This window comes from Chiloscyllium plagiosum, chromosome 14 (genome assembly GCF_004010195.1).
Source record: "Chiloscyllium plagiosum isolate BGI_BamShark_2017 chromosome 14, ASM401019v2, whole genome shotgun sequence".
In the NCBI taxonomy this organism is placed as follows: Eukaryota; Metazoa; Chordata; class Chondrichthyes; order Orectolobiformes; family Hemiscylliidae; genus Chiloscyllium; species Chiloscyllium plagiosum.
Window position 1 is genome coordinate 67,445,672 of NC_057723.1, and position 22,191 is coordinate 67,467,862.

General features: G+C 41.0%; 1 protein-coding gene across 1 annotated transcript in view; it reads right to left on the minus strand.

Moving 5' to 3' along the window:
* Positions 1-22,191, minus strand: part of LOC122556786 (serine/threonine-protein kinase 32A-like) — a 303,260-nt gene that overhangs the window by 15,939 nt on the left and 265,130 nt on the right. Inside the window, exon 11 of the mRNA XM_043703955.1 lies at positions 5,353-5,417. Within this exon, the coding sequence (XP_043559890.1) occupies positions 5,353-5,417 (65 nt within the window). The remainder of the gene's footprint in view (positions 1-5,352; positions 5,418-22,191) is intronic.

Below are 22,191 nucleotides of genomic sequence, written 5' to 3' on the forward strand. Positions count from 1 at the left end.
GCCCGCCCCCCCAACCCCATCCAAACCGGCTCCCCGTACGACCCCACCCCTGCATCCTGCTACCCCAAGCCCCCAACCCCGCTACCCACACAACGTTTTAGTGCAATCTTTTGATAGTTGTACCCTGTGCAGGACAATGTTGGATAGATTATCTGGGGAAGGGGGGTTTAGGGTATACCCAGGGAAAGTGTGGGGAGATAGAGAGAGGGCAGGCGGTCGGTCATTTGGATACGGTGCCTGGGTTCCCATCAATGTCCAGCACTGTTCTCGGCAGTATTTCAGTGAGCCAAGTACACTTTTATCCATTGTAAACAAAAGATGCGATCAGTGTTGGAAACACCTCTTTGATGTAATGTTTCTATCCGGTACTTGAGATCTTCTTCGGATAATCCAAAATTTGGATAATTGTTATTCAGATAATCGAGGTTCCTCTGTACATAGAACAGTACAGCGCAGTACAGGCCCTTCAGCACTCAATGTTGCGCCGACCTGTGAAACCAATCCGAAGCCCATCTCACCTACACTATTCCATTTTCATCCATATGCCTATCCAAAATGACCACTTAAATGCCCTTAAAGTTGGTGAGTCTACTAATGTTGTAGGTAGTGTGTTCCACGCCTCTACTGCTCTCTGAGTAAAGAAATCACCTCTGACATCTGTCCTGTATCTATCACCCCTCAATTTAAAGCTATGTCCCCTCGTGCTAGCCATCATCATCCTAGGAAAAAGGCTCTCACCTACCTTGATATCTTGTATGTCTCTATTAAGTCACCTCTCAACCTTCTTCTCTCGAACAAAAAGAGCCTCAAGTCCCTCAGCCTTTCCTCAGAAGACCTTCCTTCCAAACCAGGTAGCATTCTCATAAATCTCCTCTGAACCTTTTCCAAAGCTTCCACATCCTTCCTATTATGCAGTGACCAAAACTGTACACAATATTCCAAGGGCGGACGAACCAGAGTTTTGTACAGCTGCAGAATGACCCCATGGCTCCGAAACTCAACCTCTCTACCAATAAAAGCTAACACACCATATGCCTTCTTAACAACCCTATCAACCTGGGTGGCAACCTTTAGGGATCTATGTTACATGGACACTGAGATCTCTCTGCTCATCTACACTACCAATAATCTTACCATTAGCCCAGTACTCTGCACTCCTGTTACTCCTTTCAAAGTGAATCACTGCATATTTTTCGGTATTAAACTCCATTTTGTCACCTCTCAGCCCAGCTCTGCATCTTATCCATGTCCCTCTGTAACCTACAACATCCTTCGGCACTATCCACAACTCTACCGACCTTAGTGTCATCCGCAAATTTACTAACCCTTCTACGCCCTCATTCAGGTCATTTATAAAAATGACAAACAGTAGTGGACCCAAGACAGATCCTTGTGGTACACCACTAGTAACTGAACTCCATGATGAACATTTCCAATCAACCACCACCCTCTATCTTCTTTCACCTAGCCAATTTCTGATCCAAACCATCAAATCATCCTCAATCCCATGCCTCCGTACTTTGTGGAATAGCCCACAAAATACAAAATTGCCCAGGATTTCAAATTTCAAAGTGTTTTGGGTTGCCCCTTTCACTCAATCGTAAATAACTGAAAGTCATTTTAACTAACTATACAGAACTACTTATTTGACTTATTCTCAATGATTTCAAAACAATTATATTCAAAAATTGTTACCACGTGCTTATTGGTAATGAAAACAACAAATGCTGGAGATCATATTGGGTCAGGCAACATCCATGAGGAGAAAGCAAGGTAACGTTGAGTCTAGATGACTCTTTGTCACAGCCAAAGCGAAGGGCGGAGGGGGGGCAGCACTTATGCTACATTTGGTAGGAGAGGGAATGGAATGTAGAGTGCTGGAGAGAAAAGATGTTGATAGTCCAGATTAAGGGATCTGTGAGAATGGCAGAACAATGGTGTGTTGAACTGCCAGATTTGAAAGAGGTAAAAACAATGACTGCAGATGCTGGAAACCAGATTCTGGATCAGTGGTGCTGGAAGAGCACAGCAATTCAGGCAGCATCCGAGGACAGGCAAAATCGATGTTTCGGGCAAAAGCCCTTCATCAGGAATAAAAGGAACAGACAGTCCCACTGGGATGGGAGGAGGGGAGAGAGGACATTGTCACAATGCTGGTCTGGTACAAGGTTACTTTGCCCTTGAGTTTTTTTCAGATGCCAGTACCTGCAGTAATTTGGTCCTGCCTACTAGTGCTCTAATAAAAATTAACTTCAAGAGGCTTTTTGAAGTTCCATAGACAAACAAAATTTGTGGAAATTTGATTAACATAATCTGAGACGTGGCCAGTTTTGTAGATGGGATGCTCATGTAGTGTCATCTTTTTGAAAGTCATAGGAATTTGAGTTGTACCAAATGTATTCTGTGCTTAAAAGTTGTGATCTTTTGTACTGATGCTACCTGTTTTAGACACATTGTGCCAAACATTGGCATCTCAACTGAAACTCTAGCTCTGGAAATAAAGCAGTAACTCTTTATCAACTATGCTTTACCAAATCAATTTTCTTTGTATTGCACATATCTCTCCAGCGACACCATTATATCAACTGATAATCTGGAGATGTGATGGGACATGTGCCTTTAGTTCACACAGTCCTGAAACTACAATTGAATTGCCTTGTGCAGCAGCATTATTAATGAAGGATTACAATAAATAACACCAGGTGATGGCCTAGTGGTATTATCGTTGGACTGTTAATCCAGAGATGAAAAATGTGTTGCTGGAAAAGCGCAGGTCAGGCAGCATCCAAGGAGCAGGAGAATCGACGTTTCGGGCATAAGCCCTTCTTCAGGAATGAGGAGGGTGTGCCAAGTGGGCTAAGATAAAAGGTAGGGAAGAGGGACTTAGGAGAGGGGCATTGGGAATGCGATAGTTGGAAGGAGGTTAAGGTGAGGATGATAGGCCGGAGAGGGGGTGGGGGTGGAGAGGTCAGGAAGAAGATTGCAGATCAAGAAGGCGGTGCTGAGTCTGAGGGTTGGGACTGAGATAAGGTGGGGGGAGGGGAAATGAGGAAGCTGGAGAAATCTGCTTTCATCCCTTGTGGTTGGAGGGTTCCTAGGCAGAAGATGAGGTGCTCTTCCTCCAGGCGTCGTGTTGCCATGGTCTGGCGATGGAGGAGGCCAAGGACCTGCATGTTCTTGGCAGAGTGGGAGGGGGAGTTAAAGTGTTCAGCCACGGACGGTTGGGTTGGTTGGTGCGGGTGTCCCAGAGGTGTTCCCTGAAACGTTCCGCAAGTAGGCGGCCTGTCTCCCCAATGTAGAGGAGGCCACATCGGGTGCAGCGGATGCAGTAAATGATGTGTGTGGAGGTGCAGGTGAATTTGTGACGGTGTGGAGGTGCAGGTGAATTTGTGACGGTGTGGAGGACAGGTGAATTTGTTAATCCAGAGAGCAAGGTAATGTTCTGGGGACCCATGTCTGAATCCCACCATGGCAGATGGTGGAATTTGAGTTCAATAAAAGTCTGGGATTAAGAGTCTCATGATGACAAGAAACCATTGTCAACTGTTGGAAAAACCCATGTGGGTAACTAATGCCCTTTAGAGAAGGAAATTGCCATCCTTACCTGGTCTGGACCACATGTAACTCCAGACCCACAGCAATGTGACTGACTCTTAACTGCCTTTTGGGACAGACAATAAATGCTGGTCTGGCCAGAATGACCAAAAAGAAATCAATAACAGTTACAGACAGCAGCATATTCTCGGGTATACAGGGTATTATACAGGATATACTTTATTTCCAGCATGGTGCCATTAAACACAAACTTTTTTCTTCTCTTCAGCTTCTATTCAGCTCAGAAACTGTCAAGTCCAAGAGGATTGCCTGTACCAGGTAACTGGGATCACATAGAGCTGGACCGAAACCAAATCTCATCAGTTCATAGGGCCAGGCCGTTGTGTAACTGCTGAATGCTCTAACAACATAACTTAATAAATTCGAAGGTTACCTCATTTTAGCAGCAGAGGCAGTGCCAACAGTAAAACAGTTTCCGTAATCTGGTTATATTTTTTAAATTGTTGGGTGGAGGATTTCTCCAGAGATTAGCAGCAATATAAGTTCTTTCTTGTAGTATCACTCCTCCCATGATGCGAAAATTTCAAGTGTCATGCTGTGTGTTATTTCTAAACATTCTGTTAAATTGGTGATTGGGGAAAAACAAGCACTAATGTGGCCCTGCCAGCAGTGCGACTACACGGGAAGGTATTGGAGCTTTGAGGACTCAGGGCTATACTTTTATGGAAATGATGGGGGGAAAATATCCAGAATGGTTTGCAACTCAGCAAAGACCACTGCAACCAACCTCCCAATTCCACTTGCCCCCACCCCCCAAACCAGGCTGCCATCCCTATCCCACCATGGAAAGGATTTTTGGAGGCCAAAGGGACTAGGAACCGAAGTGGGCTGTGGGCTCCAGCATTTGTAGTCCTCACTTTCTCCTAGCGCACAAACACCCTGTCCAGTAGTCTTTGTTGGTTTAGCCAGTTAATATGAGGTTGCTGCTGCTGATATAGTGTGGGGTGGTGACCCATATTTGCTTCCAATGTCGGATGTCAACAAAATTACACTCATGCTTTTTCCTTATTCAGGAACAAACATGAGGGTCAAAGCCAAAACTCTTGAACTCCCTTCCTAGCAGCACTGTGGGTCTAACCACACCACATGGACTGCAGCGGTTCAAGAAGGCAGCTCACCATCACCTTCTCCAGGGTAATTAGGGAGTAGGCAATAAGTGGTAGCACAACCAGAGACACTGTATCCCACAAGTGAATAAAAGTGAATACATGACTTATGATGGGAGATCCTCTCCAATTGTCAACTGGTGGTGGTAGGGAGGGGCATTGTAATCTCCATAATATATTAGTTTGATTGGTGCTCCTATGGATTTGACCTTCTCGTATCTTATGTCCTCGTATCCAAATGTCCTGTCCATGTATTTGCTGTCTACCCACCCCAAAGCAATGTGAAAATTTTGTGAGTCAGCGTACATTTACTAAGGCTAGTTCAGTGACTCTGGACATTTCCTGACTTGAGGTGCCTGCCTTCGCCGTGTAAATCCAGCCTACACATCCATTATAGCTAAAGGAGAAGTAGTCATGAATTGATGTAATATAGTCATAAAGGACAAGACATCTTTTTCTTAATAAGTGAAATGTAACTTAGTCACCTCACAAAATGGAAGTAACATGGTAAGACCATGTGTACTTAGGCTAATTTTTGAAGAACCGAAAAATGCGCAACATTGATTTTATTAGTAAATATACATCATGCTAGATCATGCTCCACAGAGAATTGACTGGACTGGTCACTTACCTTTCTCTGTTAAAAACAATAAATTCCTTCTGCACTGCATCTAGATGTTGCTGAAGATGTCCATTCTTCCAATGGTTAAACCAGATGATGAAAGAGACATTGAAAATATAAAGAGAAACACAGTAAGGGATTATGCTCCATAATATTTCACTCAGAATGTTCAATGCCATAGGCAAAATCAAGATCAATTAAATATGGCTGGTATGCAACATCTAATTTAGAGTCTTCTGTTAACAATTTAAGCAGTCTCCAAACTCACATTTCAAGTACGCTACACCTCTCTGTATCTCGGGATGAGTTTTTAAAAAATCATTTACTATTTAACTGAGTTGATCTAGTATAAGAGTGCTACCCCTGAGCCAATCATTTTACATATATATATATAAAACATATAGTCATGTGTTATGTGACATGATAATATTGTTTACTATTAAAGCTTCTCAGGCACACTGTGTTTCTCGAACTCTCGCCTCCTCTCTCTCACACTCCTTCCAACCCACAATATGCTATCAGGTGCCTTTGCAATAGGTTCTGAAATTCCCTGTTTAAACCTCTTTGCCTCTCCATTTCTCTCTCCGCCTTTAAGACTCCCTTTAAAACTAACCCCTTTAGCTACACTTCTGGCCATTTGCCTCGTATCTCCTTCTTTGTTTTGTCTCAATTTTGTTTCTGTCAAATGTCCCAAGGGTGTAGAAATGCAAGTTATTGAACATAAATTTAATATTATTGCAAGGTTCGATGTTAACAGCACTGACAGAATATACTAAGAAAACATAGCTAACACACTTCTCATCTTCCTCCCAATTTTCCTATTCTTTAATTTTGTCTTACTTATTTGGTTAATTATCTTTGCTGGCTTAGTCTGTCCCACTTATATTTAAAATGGAAATTATGTCACATAATTGTATTGATCAAAGACTTTCAGCAGATCAAAAGATGAATAAGTGAAACTTGAAGTTATTGCAGTGTCTGAGTAACAGCTTAAACTTGCACATTTCGTCAAGTCAAAATGGCTGCCTCCAGGAAATGAAAAGTGTAGAACAAAATAATTATAGATTGTAGGGTCACCAGAGAAAAAAAAATCAAATCAGTGATACTGAGGTGGCCAACATCATTAAGATCTATGCCAATCAATATACACAGCATGTTAATAGGTCAGTATTGTGACAGCATTTAACCTGGAAGGGAAATGTGTAGTATCTTTAAAAAAGGCTGTGCAATCTGTAATTGGTTTGAAGAATGTTTCAAAGAGATTTTCATTAATTGTGAAGGGATCAAATGTATTTTTCTTGAATAATAAGAAATCCTTGACCATGGAACAGCACCAATAGGAAAGAAGTTAAAATATAGATGCTGTGTGCCTGACACAAATGGGAATCTAAAGGCAGAAAGCAATCAGCATACATAAGGGGTGGCACAGTGGCTCAGTGGTTAACTCTGCTGCCTCACAGCACCAGGGAATCAAGGTTTGATTCCAGCCTTGCGTGACTGTCTGTGTGGAGTTTCTACATTCTCCTTGAGTCAGTATTGGTTTCCTCCCACAGTTCAAAGATGTGCAGGTTAGGTGGATTGGCCATGGTAAATGTGAGGTTATGGGGATAGGTAGGGGACTGATTCTGGGTGGGATCTTCTTTGGAGGACTGGTGCAGACACAATGGGCTGAACGGTCTCTTGCACTGTAGGGATTCTAGATTCTTCTTCTACATATGTAGATACAAAGGGAAAGGAGACACAGAGAGAAAGAAGAATGCAGAATTCATGTGTGGTGAAATCTGTAAAGCTCTTCTTGAAACGTTGGTTGTTAGACAGCAAATAGAAAAATAGAAGGTTAGAGCCTCTTAGAGAAGCAATGTACAAGTGAACTTGAATATATTGAACTGTAAAATCTGTGTGAATATCTTAGGTATGTATAACAGCTCATTGAATTAGAGTACCAGAACATAAAGTGGGTATTGTTGATTGATTGGCTGAAAAGGAGACCTGGCAGGTTGTGTCATGATCCATGTAAGAAGTGGTTCATACGTGTGTGGCTAATCCATGTTAACCGTATATGGAAACTTTGAATGTAATGCAGCTGCCTGTGAACATGACTGCAGGGCCAAATCGATCATGTGAGAAAGTGAGAGACTCTATGTACTATAAGCAGAGTTTCAGGATAATTTCTTAAAATGCATCTTTTTCACAAGTGAAGGCTACAACATTTTAGAATTCACATAAATGATTTTAATGAAAGGACAAAGGTAGGTTTGCTAAATTTTGGAATGACATTAAGTTGGGTGTGAAAGTACATCACGAAGAGGACATTAATAGACTACAAACGAACACTGACAGGTTAAATAAGTGGCAGGAGGCTGGAAGAACACAGCAGGCCAGGCAGCATCAGGAGGTGGAGAAATCGATGTTTCAGGTGTAACCCTTCTTCAGGTCACACCCAAAACGTCAACTTCTCCACTTCCTGATGCTGCCTGGCTTGCTGTGCTCTTCCAGCTTCCTGCCTGTCTATTTTGGATTCTAGCATCTGCAGTTTTTTTTGTCTCTAACCAGGTTAAATGAGTGGGCAAGGAGCTGGCAAATGGAATATGGAAAAACGCAAAATTTACAGTTTTGACAGGAAATAGTGAATAATTATAAAGCTCTGAGAGACAGATGGATCTATGTTTCTACTGCATGAAACATAAAGGTTTAGTATTCAGATACAACAAGCAATTAGGAAAGTTATGGATTAGAGTGGTGCTGGGAAAGCACAGCAGGTCAGGCAGCATCCGAGGAGCAGGAAAATCGACGTTTCGTCCAAAAGCCCTTCATCAGGAATAGACTATTCTTGATGAAGGGCTTTTGCCCGAAACGTCGATTTTCCTGCTCCTCGGATGCTGCCTGACCTGCTGTGCTTTTCCAGCACCACTCTAATCCAGACTCGGGTTTCCAGCATCTGCTGTCCTCGTTTTTACCTAATTAGGAAAGTTATAACTTATCGTGATGGGAATTGAATACAAAAGTTGGGAAGTTATACTTCAGTTATCAAGGGCACTGGTGAGACTACATCTGGAGTACTGTGTAACACTGGAAGCAGTTCAAAGAAGGTTTATGAGACTGATACCTGAAATGGGTGTGTTGTCTTATAACGAAAGGTTGGACAGACTAGGATTTATCTGCTGGAGTTTAGAATAGTTAGATGTGACTTGATTGAAACATAATTGATCCTTAGGATTCTTGACAGGGCGGAAATGGAAACATTTCCTCTTGTGGAGAATCTAGAACTATAGTCGCTAGTTAAAAATTAACAATCACTTGTTTAAAACAGAGATTAGGAAAAATGTTTTCTCACAGAGGGCTGAGTGTTTTTGGAATATTCTTCCTCAAAAGGTGGAGGGAGCAGTGTATTCGAGTGTTATTAAGATAGTGATTGTCAGGCTCTTGTTAAGGAAAAGCATGAAAAGTTATCATAGGCAGACAGGAATGTGGGGTAATCAGATAAATCAGGGTCTTATTGAAAGGGGGAGGGCAGGCTCAAGGGTCATATAGCCTATTGTTTTTCTGCTGTACACAAGTGACTGTTTGTTGTAGTTTGGCCACAATATTAACAAAATAATTCCTGCCCAATGGTTGACACAGCGGTGTCAAAATCTTAAAATATATTAGCTATACAAAAAGTAAATGCATGGAAGGAATAAGTATTTTGGGTTCTGTGATTTCATACATCCACATGTCATTCCTTCACCTGTTACTTTAGTATTGCTATTAAGCTGTTTCCTTAAAGGTTAATGCTTCTGATAAAATGACAGAGCAAGATTTTCATAATAAGGCATCAGTACATCTGCTACTAGCACTGGATAGTGCAATTTCAACGAGAATATTTATCATTTGCTGAAAATCTTGGAAATAGGTACCCCTTTTTGATAGGAATACAAAAATGTACATTTCAAGTTTTACTTCAAGCCATTGTGCTTTCTAAGAGTGGGCTGACAGGATCAGATAAACAGTTCCGTAATAGAATTCATTACAGATATCACAATATAACACAATAGCAATTCACAGAAAAGGTTATACTATCAGAACAAAGAGCCTGTCGTTTAATGCATGCACCAGCACTTTACAGGGCTTGTGTGGTGCTATTAGGGATATTAAATCAGCTGACTAACTGCCGATTATCTGTTCTTTAGTTAGTAAATTTCCATTACATCTTTTTGACCTTATGAAACTATACTGCAAGATATTCACAGGCAGTTTTCTCTGCTATGTTAATGAAGTTGCAATCTCATTCAATTATATAAAATTTTACAGCAGGTAATTTAATCCAGCCCCCCCCCACCCCCGTGTATTTAGCCAGCTTCCCCTTTAACACACTTGCACTATTTTCTCAGTTATTCCTTACGTTAGTGAATTCTATCACCCTCTGAATAAAAAGGATTCTTCTTAATTCTCAATGAGACTTATCAGTGACTGGCTTCACTCCTCATTCTGTGTGTCCTTTGCAAATGGAAATAGTTTCTTTTCTTGTGAATATTAAGTAACTTGTAAAGACTTTTAGTTGGCCATCTCCCAGTGTTGCCTATATTCAAGCCTCTCAATCCCTTCAGTCACATTAACATATTTTGCTAAACCTGTGAAGTCAATTGTTTCATAAAGATGTGTTAATGAGTATATTAGTAAGAAAAGTTACATTTTTCACATCCAGCACCCTATCTCCTCAGTTGGGAATTACCAAACACAAGTGCCTAGATAATGGAGCATTAGCTGATAAATTGCTCCAACCCAAGACATGTCTAACTTTATCAAACAACTCATGTAAATCTTAAATATTTGAGTTACAATGTGACAACGAATGGAATCCAATAAAGTTTAAAATGCATCAAAGTATAACAGCCATAAAAAGTCTAATTTTGTGCAACGTGACAGGATTCAATCCACCATTTGGTTGTAGAAAACATCTATATTGCATTCTCAAGACTGAGCTGTGGGTAATTATCACAATTGAAGTTAGGAGTGAACAATTGTTTTTCCGATGTGAGGGAAATATACAGTGGCATTCCACCAATATTGAAACCATTGCTATTTCAATATAAATTAATTATCCAGGCTTGAGTAACAGATTATTTCAGGGTTTGTAAATAATACTAAGCTTGGAGTGTAGTGAACAGAGGGGAGGATAGGAACAGACTTCAGGAGAACAGGCAGACTAGTGAAATGGTCAGATGTTAGGTGAATAAAGTTGAACACAGAAAAGTGTCCAGTGCTTTAAAATAATTAAAGGAGGAAGGGTTTGAGAGAGGGGAAATGTAGATTTACAAAGCAAAATGATATGACAGCATCGCTGGGCAGCTATCTAGATGATGAGTGGGACAGCAAGGCACAATGGTACAGTCATAAAGAAAAAGCAAAGAGTGTGAAAGGGGAAAAACATGGTAAAAAGGCAAAATGAATGGCTTTTTACTTAGTCATAGAGATGTACAACACGAAAACAGACCCTTCGGTCCAACCCGCCCATGCCGACCAGATATCCTAATATAATCTAGTCCCATTTGCCAACACCCGGCCCATATCCCCCCAAACCCTTTCTATTCATATACACATCCAGGTGCCTTTTAAATGCTGTAATTGTACCAGCCTCCACCACTTCGTCTGGTAGCACATTCCATATACGCACCAATCTCTGCGTGAAAAAGTTGCCACTTACGTCCCTTTTATATCTTTCCCCTCTCACCCTAAACCTATGCCCTCTGGTTCTGGACCCCCCCACCCCAGGGAAAAGACCTTGTCTATTTATTCTATCCATGCCCCTCATGATTTTATAAACCTCTATAAGGTCACTCCTCAGCCTCCGATGCTCCAGAGAAAACAGTCCCAGCCTATTCAGCCTCTCCCTATAGCTTAAATCCTCCAACCCTGGCAACATTCTTGTAAATCGTTTCTGGACCCTTTCAAGTTTCACAACATTCTTTTGATAGGAAGAAGACCAGAATTGCATGCGATATTCCAAAAGTGGCCCAACCAACATCTTGTACAGCCACAACATGACCTCCCAACTCCTATACTCTGATCAATAAAGGAAAGCATACCAAACACACTCTTCACTATCCTACCTACCTGCGACTCAACTTTCAAGGAACTATGAACCTGCACTCCAAGGTCTCTTTGTTCAGCAACACCCACCAGGACCTAAACATTAGGTGTTTAAGTCCTGCTCTGATTTGCTTTTCCAAAATGCAGCACCTCACATTTATCAAAATTAATCTTCATCTGCCATCCTTATCCTATTGGCCCATCTGATCAAGATTCTGTTGTAATCTGAGGTAACCTTCTTCGCTGTTCACTACACCTCCCAATTTTGGGTCATCTGCAAACTTACTAACTATGTTTACATCCAAATCATTTATAGAAATGATGGAAAGCATCGATCCTTGTGGCACTCCACTGGTCACAGGCCTCCAGTCTGAAAAGCAACCCTTCACCACCACCCTCTGTCTTCTACCTTTGAGCTAGTTTTATATCCACATGGCTAGTTCTCCCTGTATTCTATAAGATCTAACCTTGCTACCAGTCTCCCATGAGGAACCTTATCGAATGTCTTACTGAATGCATGTAGCATTAAGAACATATATGAATTAACAGCACAAATTGATGTAAATGATTATGAACTTATAGCCATTTTGGAGTCATGGCCACAAGACGATTAAAGTTAGGAACTAAATATTCAAGGATATGCTGCTTTTCATAAGGTCAGGCAGGAAAGAAGGAAGGGTGATGGGATGGCTTTGTTGGCATAGGACCAAATGATAAGATTTATTTAGATTAGATTAGATTACTTACAGTGTGGAAACAGGCCCTTCAGCCCAACAAGTCCACACCGACCCGCCGAAGCGCAAACCACCCATACCCCTACATTTACCCCTTACCTAACACTACGGGCAATTTAGCATGGCCAATTCACCTGACCTGCACATCTTTGGACTGTGGGAGGAAACCGGAGCATCCGGAGGAAACCCACGCAGACAAGGGGAGAATGTGCAAACTCCACACAGTCAGTCGCCTGAGGCAGGAATTGAACCCGGGTCTCTGGTGCTGTGAGGCAGCAGTGCTAACCACTGTGCCAACGTGCCGCCCATAGCAAGAAATGATCTGGGTTTGGAAGATGTAGAGTGCACACTGGTGGCGTTAAGAAATAATAAGGGGAAGAAAACAGTGGTAGGCGTAGTCTATAGGTCAAAACTGAAAATGTGTTGCTGGAAAAGCACAGCAGGTCAGGCAGCATCCAAGGAGCAGGAGAATCGACGTTCCGGGCATGAGCCCCTGAAGAAGGGCTCATGCCCGAAACGTCGATTCTCCTGCTCCTTGGATGCTGCCTGACCTGCTGCGCTTTTCCAGCAACACATTTTCAGCTTTGATCTCCAGCATCTACAGTCCTCACTTTCACCTAGCAGTTTCTGTCTGAAAGGACAGAGAATAAATCAGGTGATAACGAGGGCATATAAAAAAGCAGTACACTAACCATGGCTGACATTCATGTTCATGTAGATTGGAAAAGTCAAATTGACAGAGTTAGCTTCAAGAAAGAAATCATAGAGTGTATTTGGGACAGTTTCCCAGAACAAGATGTAGTAGATCCATTCAGAGCTCAGGCTATGTTGAATCTGCTAATGTACAATGACGCAGATTCAATAAATGATCCCCTAAAAAACAGTGACCATCCCATGGCAGAATTTAGCATTCAATTTGAGAGGGAGAAACTTGATTGGTAACAACCGCGCTCGATTTAATTTGAGTCATTACAAAGCACAGAGGACAGAGTTAGCTGGAGTGGGTTGCGAAAGCAATTTGGCAGCAGTTAAGAACCAATAGCTGATGTTTAAGAAAATAACTCATGACTCACAACAAGGGTATATCCCAGTCAGAAAAAAAGATTATAGAAAGAAGACAGGCCAACCATGGTTAACGAGGAGAATTACAATAGCACTAAATTGCGAGAAAATACATACAAAGTGGTGAAGAGGATTGGGGAAGTTTCATGGAAAACCAGGGAATGGCAAAGAAAGTGAATCAATCTTCATGGTTGAGGACACTGGTAAATTTCTAAAGATACTTAGTAATCAAGGGGCAAAAGGAGAAGAGGAAAACAATGCAATAACATTAGATTAGATTACTTACAGTATGGAAACAGGCCCTTCGGCCCAACAAGTCCACACCGACCCGCCGAAGCGCAACCCACCCATACCCCTACATTTTGAAGAGGATTGGGGAAGTTTCATGGAAAACCAGGGAATGGCAAAGAAAATGAATCAATCTTCATGGTAGAGGACACTAGTAAATTTCTAAAGATACTTAGTAATCAAGGGGCAAAAGGAGAAGAGGAAAACAATGCAATAACAATTGCTGGATAAAAAGTACTTGGGAAACTAGTGGGAGTAAAAGCCAGTTGGTTCCCTGGATATAACAGGAAACATCCTAGGATATTAATGGAAGTAATGCACTGCAGTAATCTTCCAAGAATCATTGGATAGTGGAAAAAGATCAACGTAACACCTTATTCAAAAACAGGAGACACAAACTGGATGGTAAGGCTAGTGGTAGGATGACACTAATAACCTGCATAGGAATAAAGTCAGATTAAGTAAGTGGACAAAGTTTGGTGGATATATTATAGTGTGGGAAAATATGAGGTTATGCATTTTGGCAGAATGAACAGAAGAGCTGAATATTATTAAAATGCAGAAAAATTACAGAAAGAATGACCCACAAAAAGTTAGCATACAAACTCAGTAGGTAATGCAGAAGGGAGTGGAATGCAATGTTAACCTTTATATCAAAAGTAATGGAGTCTAAAAAGTCTTAGTAAAACTACACAAGGCACTAGTCAGACCACAGCTGGAATACTGTGAACAGTTTTAGTCTACCTATCTGCGGAAACATAAACTGGTATTGGAGGCAGTCCAGAGAATTTCAGTAGGTTGATGCTGGGTATGAAGGGTTTTGTTTATGAGGAGAGGTTAAGAACATACAGATATAAGAAATAGGAGGCGATTTGGCCCTCAAGCCTGCTCCACCATTCAACAAGATCATGGCTAATCTGCCCTGGCCTCAACTCCTCTCATGTGCCAGCTGTTCACAGCCATCAATTCCTGAATGTTTCAAAAATCTATCTACCTTCTCTTTAAGGATTTTCAATGATCTAGCCTCCACAGTTCTCTGGGAATAAGAATTCCAGACATTCACTACCGCTCTGGGAGAAGAAATTCCTTCAAGGCATAAACATGATAAATTATTTTTGGCAAACGGGGAAATAGAGTCATAGAGTCCTGCAGCATGGAGACAGGCCCTTCAGCCCAAACTGATGCCATCTAATCCTCGATTCCCCAACCCTGGGGAAAAAAAACTGAGTGCATTCACCCTATCCATGCCTCTCATGATCTAATACATTTCTATAAGATCTCCCCCTCAGTTTCCTACGTTCCAAAGGAAAAAGTCCTAGCTTGTCCAACCTCTTCCTATAACTCAGTCCCTTGAGTCCTGGCAAATTCCTTGCAAATCTTTTCCACATTCTTTCCAGTTTAATAACATCCTTCCTTTAGAAAGGTGGCCAAAACTGAACACAATACTCCAAGTGTGACCTCATCAACGTCCTGTACAACTGCAACATAACTTCCCAACTTCTATACTCAGTGCCCTGACTGATGAAGGCCAGTGTGCCAAAGCTTTCTTCACTGCCCTGTCTACCTGTGTCTCCACTTTCAGAGAACTGTGCACCTAAACTCCGAGGTCCCACTGTTCCACTACACTCCTTAAGCCCCTACCATTCACCATGAAACGCCTACCTTGATTTGACTTTCCAAAACACAACATCTCACACTTATCCATATGAAACCCTTTTTGCCATTTCTTGGCCCACTTCCCCAGGTGATCAAGGTCCTGCTGCTATTTCTGATAACCTTCCTCACTGTCCACAACACTGCCTATTTTAGTGTCATCAGCAAATCATGCCTTGTACATTCTCATTGCTATAGATAACAAACAGCAATGGGCTCAGCACCAACCGATGAGACACACCATTAGTCACAGGTCTCCAATCCGACAAGCATCCTTCCACTGTTAACCTCAGTTTACTACCATCAAGCCCATTGCGTATCGAATTTGCTAGCTCCCCCTGGATTCCATGCAATATAACCTTCCAGAGCAGGCTACTAGGTGGAATCTTATTAAAGGCCATTACTGAAATCCATCTAGACTATGTCTACTGTCCTGCCCTCATCAACCTTCCTGATAACTTCATCAAAGAACCCTAACAAATTTGTGAGGCATGATCTCCCACACACAAAGCCATGCTGACAACTCCTAATTAAATCCTGTCTTTCCAAATGCATGTATATCTTGTCCCTCAGAATCTTCTCAAATAATTTAAAATCTGTCATCCAGGGTCCCTACTTCTGCCAACCTTTCTCTTTACCTTCATAGGCACATATACAGGTTGAACTCTAGCTGTCACATTTTTAAAGGCCTCCCACTTGCCAGAGGGCCTTTGCCTGCAAACAAACTACTTCAGGGTAAAAGTGAGGACTGCAGATGATGGAAATCAGACTCAATTTCAATCAACCCCTGCAAGCTCCTGTCTAAATAGTAAGACATTGAACTTATATTTTTCTGCCTGCCTTCGCAGTTGAAGACAAAAGTTATACTAGAAATGGAGGAAGTGAGGACTGCAGAAGCTGGAGATCAGAGTTGAGAGTGCGGTGCTGGAAAAGCACAGCAGGTCAGGCAGCATCTGAGGAGCAGAAGAATTGATGTTTCGGGCATAAGCCCTTCATCAGGAATGAGGCTTGTGGGCTGGGAGCTGAGAGATGAATGGCAGGGGGGTGGGATTGGGGAAAGTTAGCTGAGAATGCGATAGGTAGATGAAGGTGAGGGAGAAGGTCATAGGTCGGAGAGGGGGGTGGAGTGGATAGATGGGAAAGGTGACAGACAGATCAGGAGGATGGTGTCAAGTTGGCGACTTGGGACTGGGATAATGTGGCGGGAGGGGAAATGAGGAAACTGCTGAAATCCACATTGATCCCATGTGGTTGCAGGGTCCCAAGGCAGAATATGCCCCATGTGGTTGCAGGGTCCCAAGGCAGAATATGCCTAGCAGCGAAAAGGTGAGAAAATTAAGTTGATTGTTACTTATAGTGAGGGAGAAATTCAACAAACTAAAATCTGACAAATCTACGTTACCAGATGGTCTACATCCTAGGATTTTAAAAGACAGAGCTGTAGTGATTGTGGATGTACCGGTTGTTATATTCTAAAACAGCTTCAGCAGACTTTGAAGTTAGCAAATGTAACATCAACATTCAAGGAAGGAGTGTTTGAGAAAACTGGGAGATACAGGTTGGTTAGTCTGACATCAGTCATTGGGAAAATGCTATTATGGAGAAGGTCCCAACAACATATTTCCATATACTAGGATTCCAATAAAGCAGTTGCTTAGATGCCACATTAAAAGAGAAGGAATTGTGAAGTTGTGGGAATATATTTGCATAGACAGAGAGTTCATTAATGTTTGGGATAAATGGAGCCTTTTTGAGTTTGTGACCAGTGGAGTGTATCAACAATCAGAGTTGGGGCCTTAGCTATTGACAATACATGTTAATAACAAACATAAGCTTGTAATGTTACATAGCTAGGTGGGAACGTAGCTATGAAGAGATTACAGGGGCTGCAAGGAGATTAAGGCAAGCAATATGAATGGACAAGGTGGCAGGCAGATGGGGTAAAATGTCAGATATGTGAGGTTCTTGTGTCATGAGAAAAGCAGAATTATTTTTAAAAGCCAATGAAGGCGGCACGGTGGCACAGTGGTTAGCACTGCTGCCTCACAGCGCCTGAGACCCGGGTTCAATTCCCGCCTCAGGCGACTGACTGTGTGGAGTTTGCACGTGGTAAGGGGTAAATGTAGGGGTATGGGTGGGTTTCGCTTCGGCGGGTCGGTGTGGACTTGTTGGGCCGAAGGGCCTGTTTCCACACTGTAATGTAATCTATAATCTGTAATGTAATGAAGCTTGTAAATATTGATATTCAGACAGGCTTGGAGGTTCGCTGCAACTGTACAGGGCTTTTGTGAGAACACACTAGGATGACTGTGTGCAATATTGGTCTCCATATTTAAGGAAGCTTTATTTGTATTAGCATGATACATCACTTTTTCACTGGAGAAGTCCTTCGGACGAGAGGGCTATTGAGTAAATTGAGTCCATATCCTTTGGGTTTTAGGAGAAAGACAGATAATCTGATTGAAACATTTAAGCTTCAGAAGGGGCTTGACAAGTGTGATGCAGACTGTTTTACATATAAGTATTGTAATATTCTAAGTTTGGAGTTTTGGTTTTTGCATGAGTAACATGAGTTTTTTGTGTGTCTGCAGTTAATAATTAATTTGTAAGCATTACGGTGACTACAGCGATTTATTTTCAAAATTTTTGAAGCCTAACTTTAGAATTAATGGGTCTTTGTGGACATTGGCAGAATTTTACGACCAAACAAGAGAAAAAAGCTCTACTTTAGAAGATCAGGAGGGATTTTTTTTATCTTAAGGGAGACACCCATTGCTTTGAGACAGAGAGTTATCTTTTAGTTTCACTTTGAGTTTTGGGAACCCTGTGAAGTCCTTCAGTGAAGATGCTTGTATTAGACCAATACTTCTGAGAACGAAAGGATACAATGAACTATGTTACCTTAGAGTGAAAAGTTAGTGTTAGTCCCAGACTAGAAGTATTAGGATAAAACTCTGACTAGGTTGCCTAAAGCTGAAGAAGGGTCACCAGACCTGAAACGTTAACTCCACAGATATTACCAGCAATTTCTGTTTTTGTACTTACAGCTCACAAGTCATTTAAACTTATCAAGGTGTTAGAGGCAGGGTGGGAGTACTGTATACATGGTATATCTGGGTACATTACAAAGTGTGCTTTTGGTACTATACCATTGCGTGTGTTATGGATACTATACAAGAGTTACTGTTTCTCTTTTCAATTTATAAAGGAGTGTTTTGGGATTATTGAAATTTTACTTTTAATATTTGTTTAGAAATCTTTGAATTTGTTATCATTAGTTAGTTTGGCTTATTCTATTTTATCTTCTTTTATTTTGTTAAAAAAAAACTCTGTTCTATTGTTAAAGGAAAACTTGCAGCATTGCATGCTTATGTTTCATTAAAACCAAAAAATAACATGGTCTATCAACCAGATCTCAGTTTGAGGTCTGACGTATCTATGAATAACACCAGCTGAGTTCATTAACACAAGGCAATTACTGAGATAGCATCTCTTTGAATCTAGGTGACGGGGCATGGTCTCAGCATAAGGGGCTGATCACTGAAATTGAGATAAGGCAAGCTTTCTTCACTCAAAGGTGTGTGAATTTGTGGAATTCTGCATATTAGAGGGGGTTGCGGATTCTGCAATATTTTATATACTTAAAGTTAAAAATCACATAACACCAAGTTATAGTCCAACAAGTTTATTTGGAAGCACTAGCTTTCGAGATTGCTTCCTCTTCATCAGGTGGTTGTGGAACCGTACCAGAACACATAGAATTTATAGCAAAAGAGTTACAGTGTCGTGGAGCTGTAATGATATATTAAACAAATTTAGATTAAGTCTTTCATCTTTCAGAATGGGATATGCTAGTTTCAGTTCTTTAATGTGTAAACCCCAGAACTCTTTTAAAGTTACATTCTCAGGATAGCTTCAGCTTTTCTAACAATAAATGCCATCTCAGCTCAGACAATGCATTAAAGGTCTGAGGTTAAACTCTGTTTGTGTCTCAACCTTGAATCAGACTGGTTCTGCTTCTAAAGTGGGACTCAGAATCTTACATGGATTTATGCAGTTTTTGAGTAAAATAAATGTAATTCTGCAAATTCTGCAAGTGATTTTTAACTTTGCCACCCTAGTCCAACACCGGCACCTCCAAATCACGAATATATTTAAATCAGAGATGAACAGATGCTTGTCCTTCTAGAATATGAGGAGATAAAATGGATTTGAAGTCAAAGCTCAGCCATGCTTGTATTGGGTGATAGAGCAGGCTTGATGAGCTGTATGACCTACTCCTGCTCCTATTTTTATGTTCTAATGTTACTATGGTGAAACGACAGAATGTGGATTGTTCTCCTGAGATATTTAAGGAGAGATTTAATAAGTTGTTCAAAATTGAGGGGCGTTATTAGAATAGATAAAAAGAAACTGTTTCCCTGAGGCAGGAGGATGAGTAAACAGAAGACCACCATTTAAAATAAATGACAAAAAACATGATAGTAAGGTGTGGATGTTTTTTGTAAATGAAGCGAGCTGTTATGATTTGGTCTGTGCAGTCTCAAAGTGCAGTGGAAGCAGATTCAATTGTAACTTCCAAAAGGGATTTGATATGTACTTGAAGGGGGAACATTTCCTGGACCACAGGAAATGAGTAGGAGAGTGGGAGTAATTGGATAGCTCTTTCAAAGATCTGGCACAAACATAATGGACCAAATGGGCCTCCCTCTGTGCCATATGATTCTATGACAAATTCACCCAAACTATTTTCAGGTTTTCTAGACTTGGAACTCAATAACCCACTCCATATTTTTCATCTGTAAAACACAAGGGCCTGGAAATTAATTTTGGTTTGCTAATGCTAAATAATTAGATGTGTTCTTCCATGGTTGCAATTTTAATTAGATATAACCAGATGGCCTGTCACCTTTCTCATTGTGAGTCAGAGTACACTGTTTGCCAAAAATATGTTGTCATCAAAAAAGCAAATCAAAGATGGATTTTCATTTATATAGCTCCTTTCACAGGAGACCCAAAGCAATGAAATACTTTACAAGTGCAGTTACTATTGTAGTACAGAAAATGTGGCAACCAATGTTTGCATAACAAAATCAACCCAACGGCAATATGTAACGATCATCTACTCTATTGGTTGAGGAATATTGATCAGGATAATAGGAGTCTCCTATTAATGCTGTGGAATAGTGTTATGGAACTTTTTTAAATCCAGGGGTCTCAGTTTAATGACTTATCTATAAAATAGGATCTCTGACTGTACCATGTTCCTTGAAACGTACTGGAGTGTCATCTTAAAGTTGGGGCTCAGGTTCCTGACGAGGAATTGAACTCACAAGAGTTACACTTGCAAAATGTTTAACCTATTCAGATAATTTACAAAATGGTTGTATGAATTGTATTCTCACTTGACTTTAAGCATTCTATTTAAAAAAAACTATTGCCTTTCAAATTGCAGTGAAAATATTTCATAGTGACTGCACTATATAGGCTATAGGTAATAAAATGGTAAAGTATGTGTTTTCAATACAGATACAGTACAACATGCTTTAAAATACATGGTGCAGAACACTATTGAGATTGAAAAGAGCAATTAATTGGAACTTGCCATGAAAGGAAAAACTTGAATTACATAGAGCTTTCATGACCACTGGATATCGTAAAGCACATCACAGCCATTGATTATATAAGATGAGATGTAAAAGACAGCTATTATATAAGAACATCACATTTCCTAACAGTTATAACAATTGGCAAAATGTTAACACCTTGGGAAGGAAGCTAGCCTAAAATTCTAAGACTGATGAGTATTTATACTAGTCATCTTTGACACGTTTGTACATCCTATTCATTAATATTTGCAATTTTCTCTCCGAAAATGATTAATTTATTTTAGGTGGTTACAGTTTGACAGAAACTGACATTTATGTCAACACACAGATGGCTTCCAACAGCCCAGTATGGTGATATAGGCCTAACACCTGGCAGGACAGTCTCCTGGAGGGGTGGTCTCAGCCTGGTGTGGAGGTCTTCTTTGATGGCTTCCTGGTATTCCAGCAGCTCAGCATGAAGTCTATTCCTGGCGTGTAGATTCACCCTTGCCGCCTAGGTGGCTTCCAGGTGTTCCAACAACCCAGCATAGAGGTTCAGTCCCAGTGCTGCAATCTCATCTCAGTGTGTTGGGGTGGTCTCGGGCTGGCCTTGCATGGCAAGTTTGGCCTGGTTTTCCAGCATATTCTGAACCCAGTAGCTATTAATTGAACTGTGATAAACTTTTACCTTTTTTCCTTCTTTTTATGACTTCTGTCATTAATTTAGGCGCTGTGATATGGCGACTTGTAAAACTTTTCACTGTTTTTTTTTGTAAAAGTACATGTGATAATAAGTTGCTATTCTATTCTATTTTACATGTGAACACTAGTCCATTAAGATAAACCCATAGTGTTCCTAATCTGAGTGTCCACATTTGTCAAGTTACCTGGTAGTTAGCAATCAGAACAGTAATTCCCCATCTCCTTCTTCAAGCCCCAGGTCAAACATCACTTTTAGAAGTCCACAAACATTGAAACTGGACCAAAGTTTAGTGAGCAGAAAAGCATACAAAATCCATTTATATAAATCGGATTTGATGGTCTCAGAAACTTTACCAAATGCTAAGTTGCAGAAAACTCCCATACAGTCAATTCTGACATTTACTTGTTTCAGCATCCCATGAAATAGTCTGTATTAAATTCACAGCAATAAGTGGGTCTTAAGTTCAGTAAGTCCAGAGCCATATAACTATCAGAAAACACAACAAGCCTTGGGCTTCTTACCCCTTCAAAGGAGGTCAGATCTCAAGATTTGACAACTCAACACCTGTACTACACTGAGGTAAAAACAATGACTGCAGATGCTGGAAACCAGATTCTGGATTAGTGGTGCTGGAAGAGCACAGCAGTTCAGGCAGCATCCAAGGAGCAGCGAAATCGACGTTTCGGGCAAAAGCCCTTCATCAGGAATAAAGGCAGTGAGCCTGAAGCGTGGAGAGATAAGCTAGAGGAGG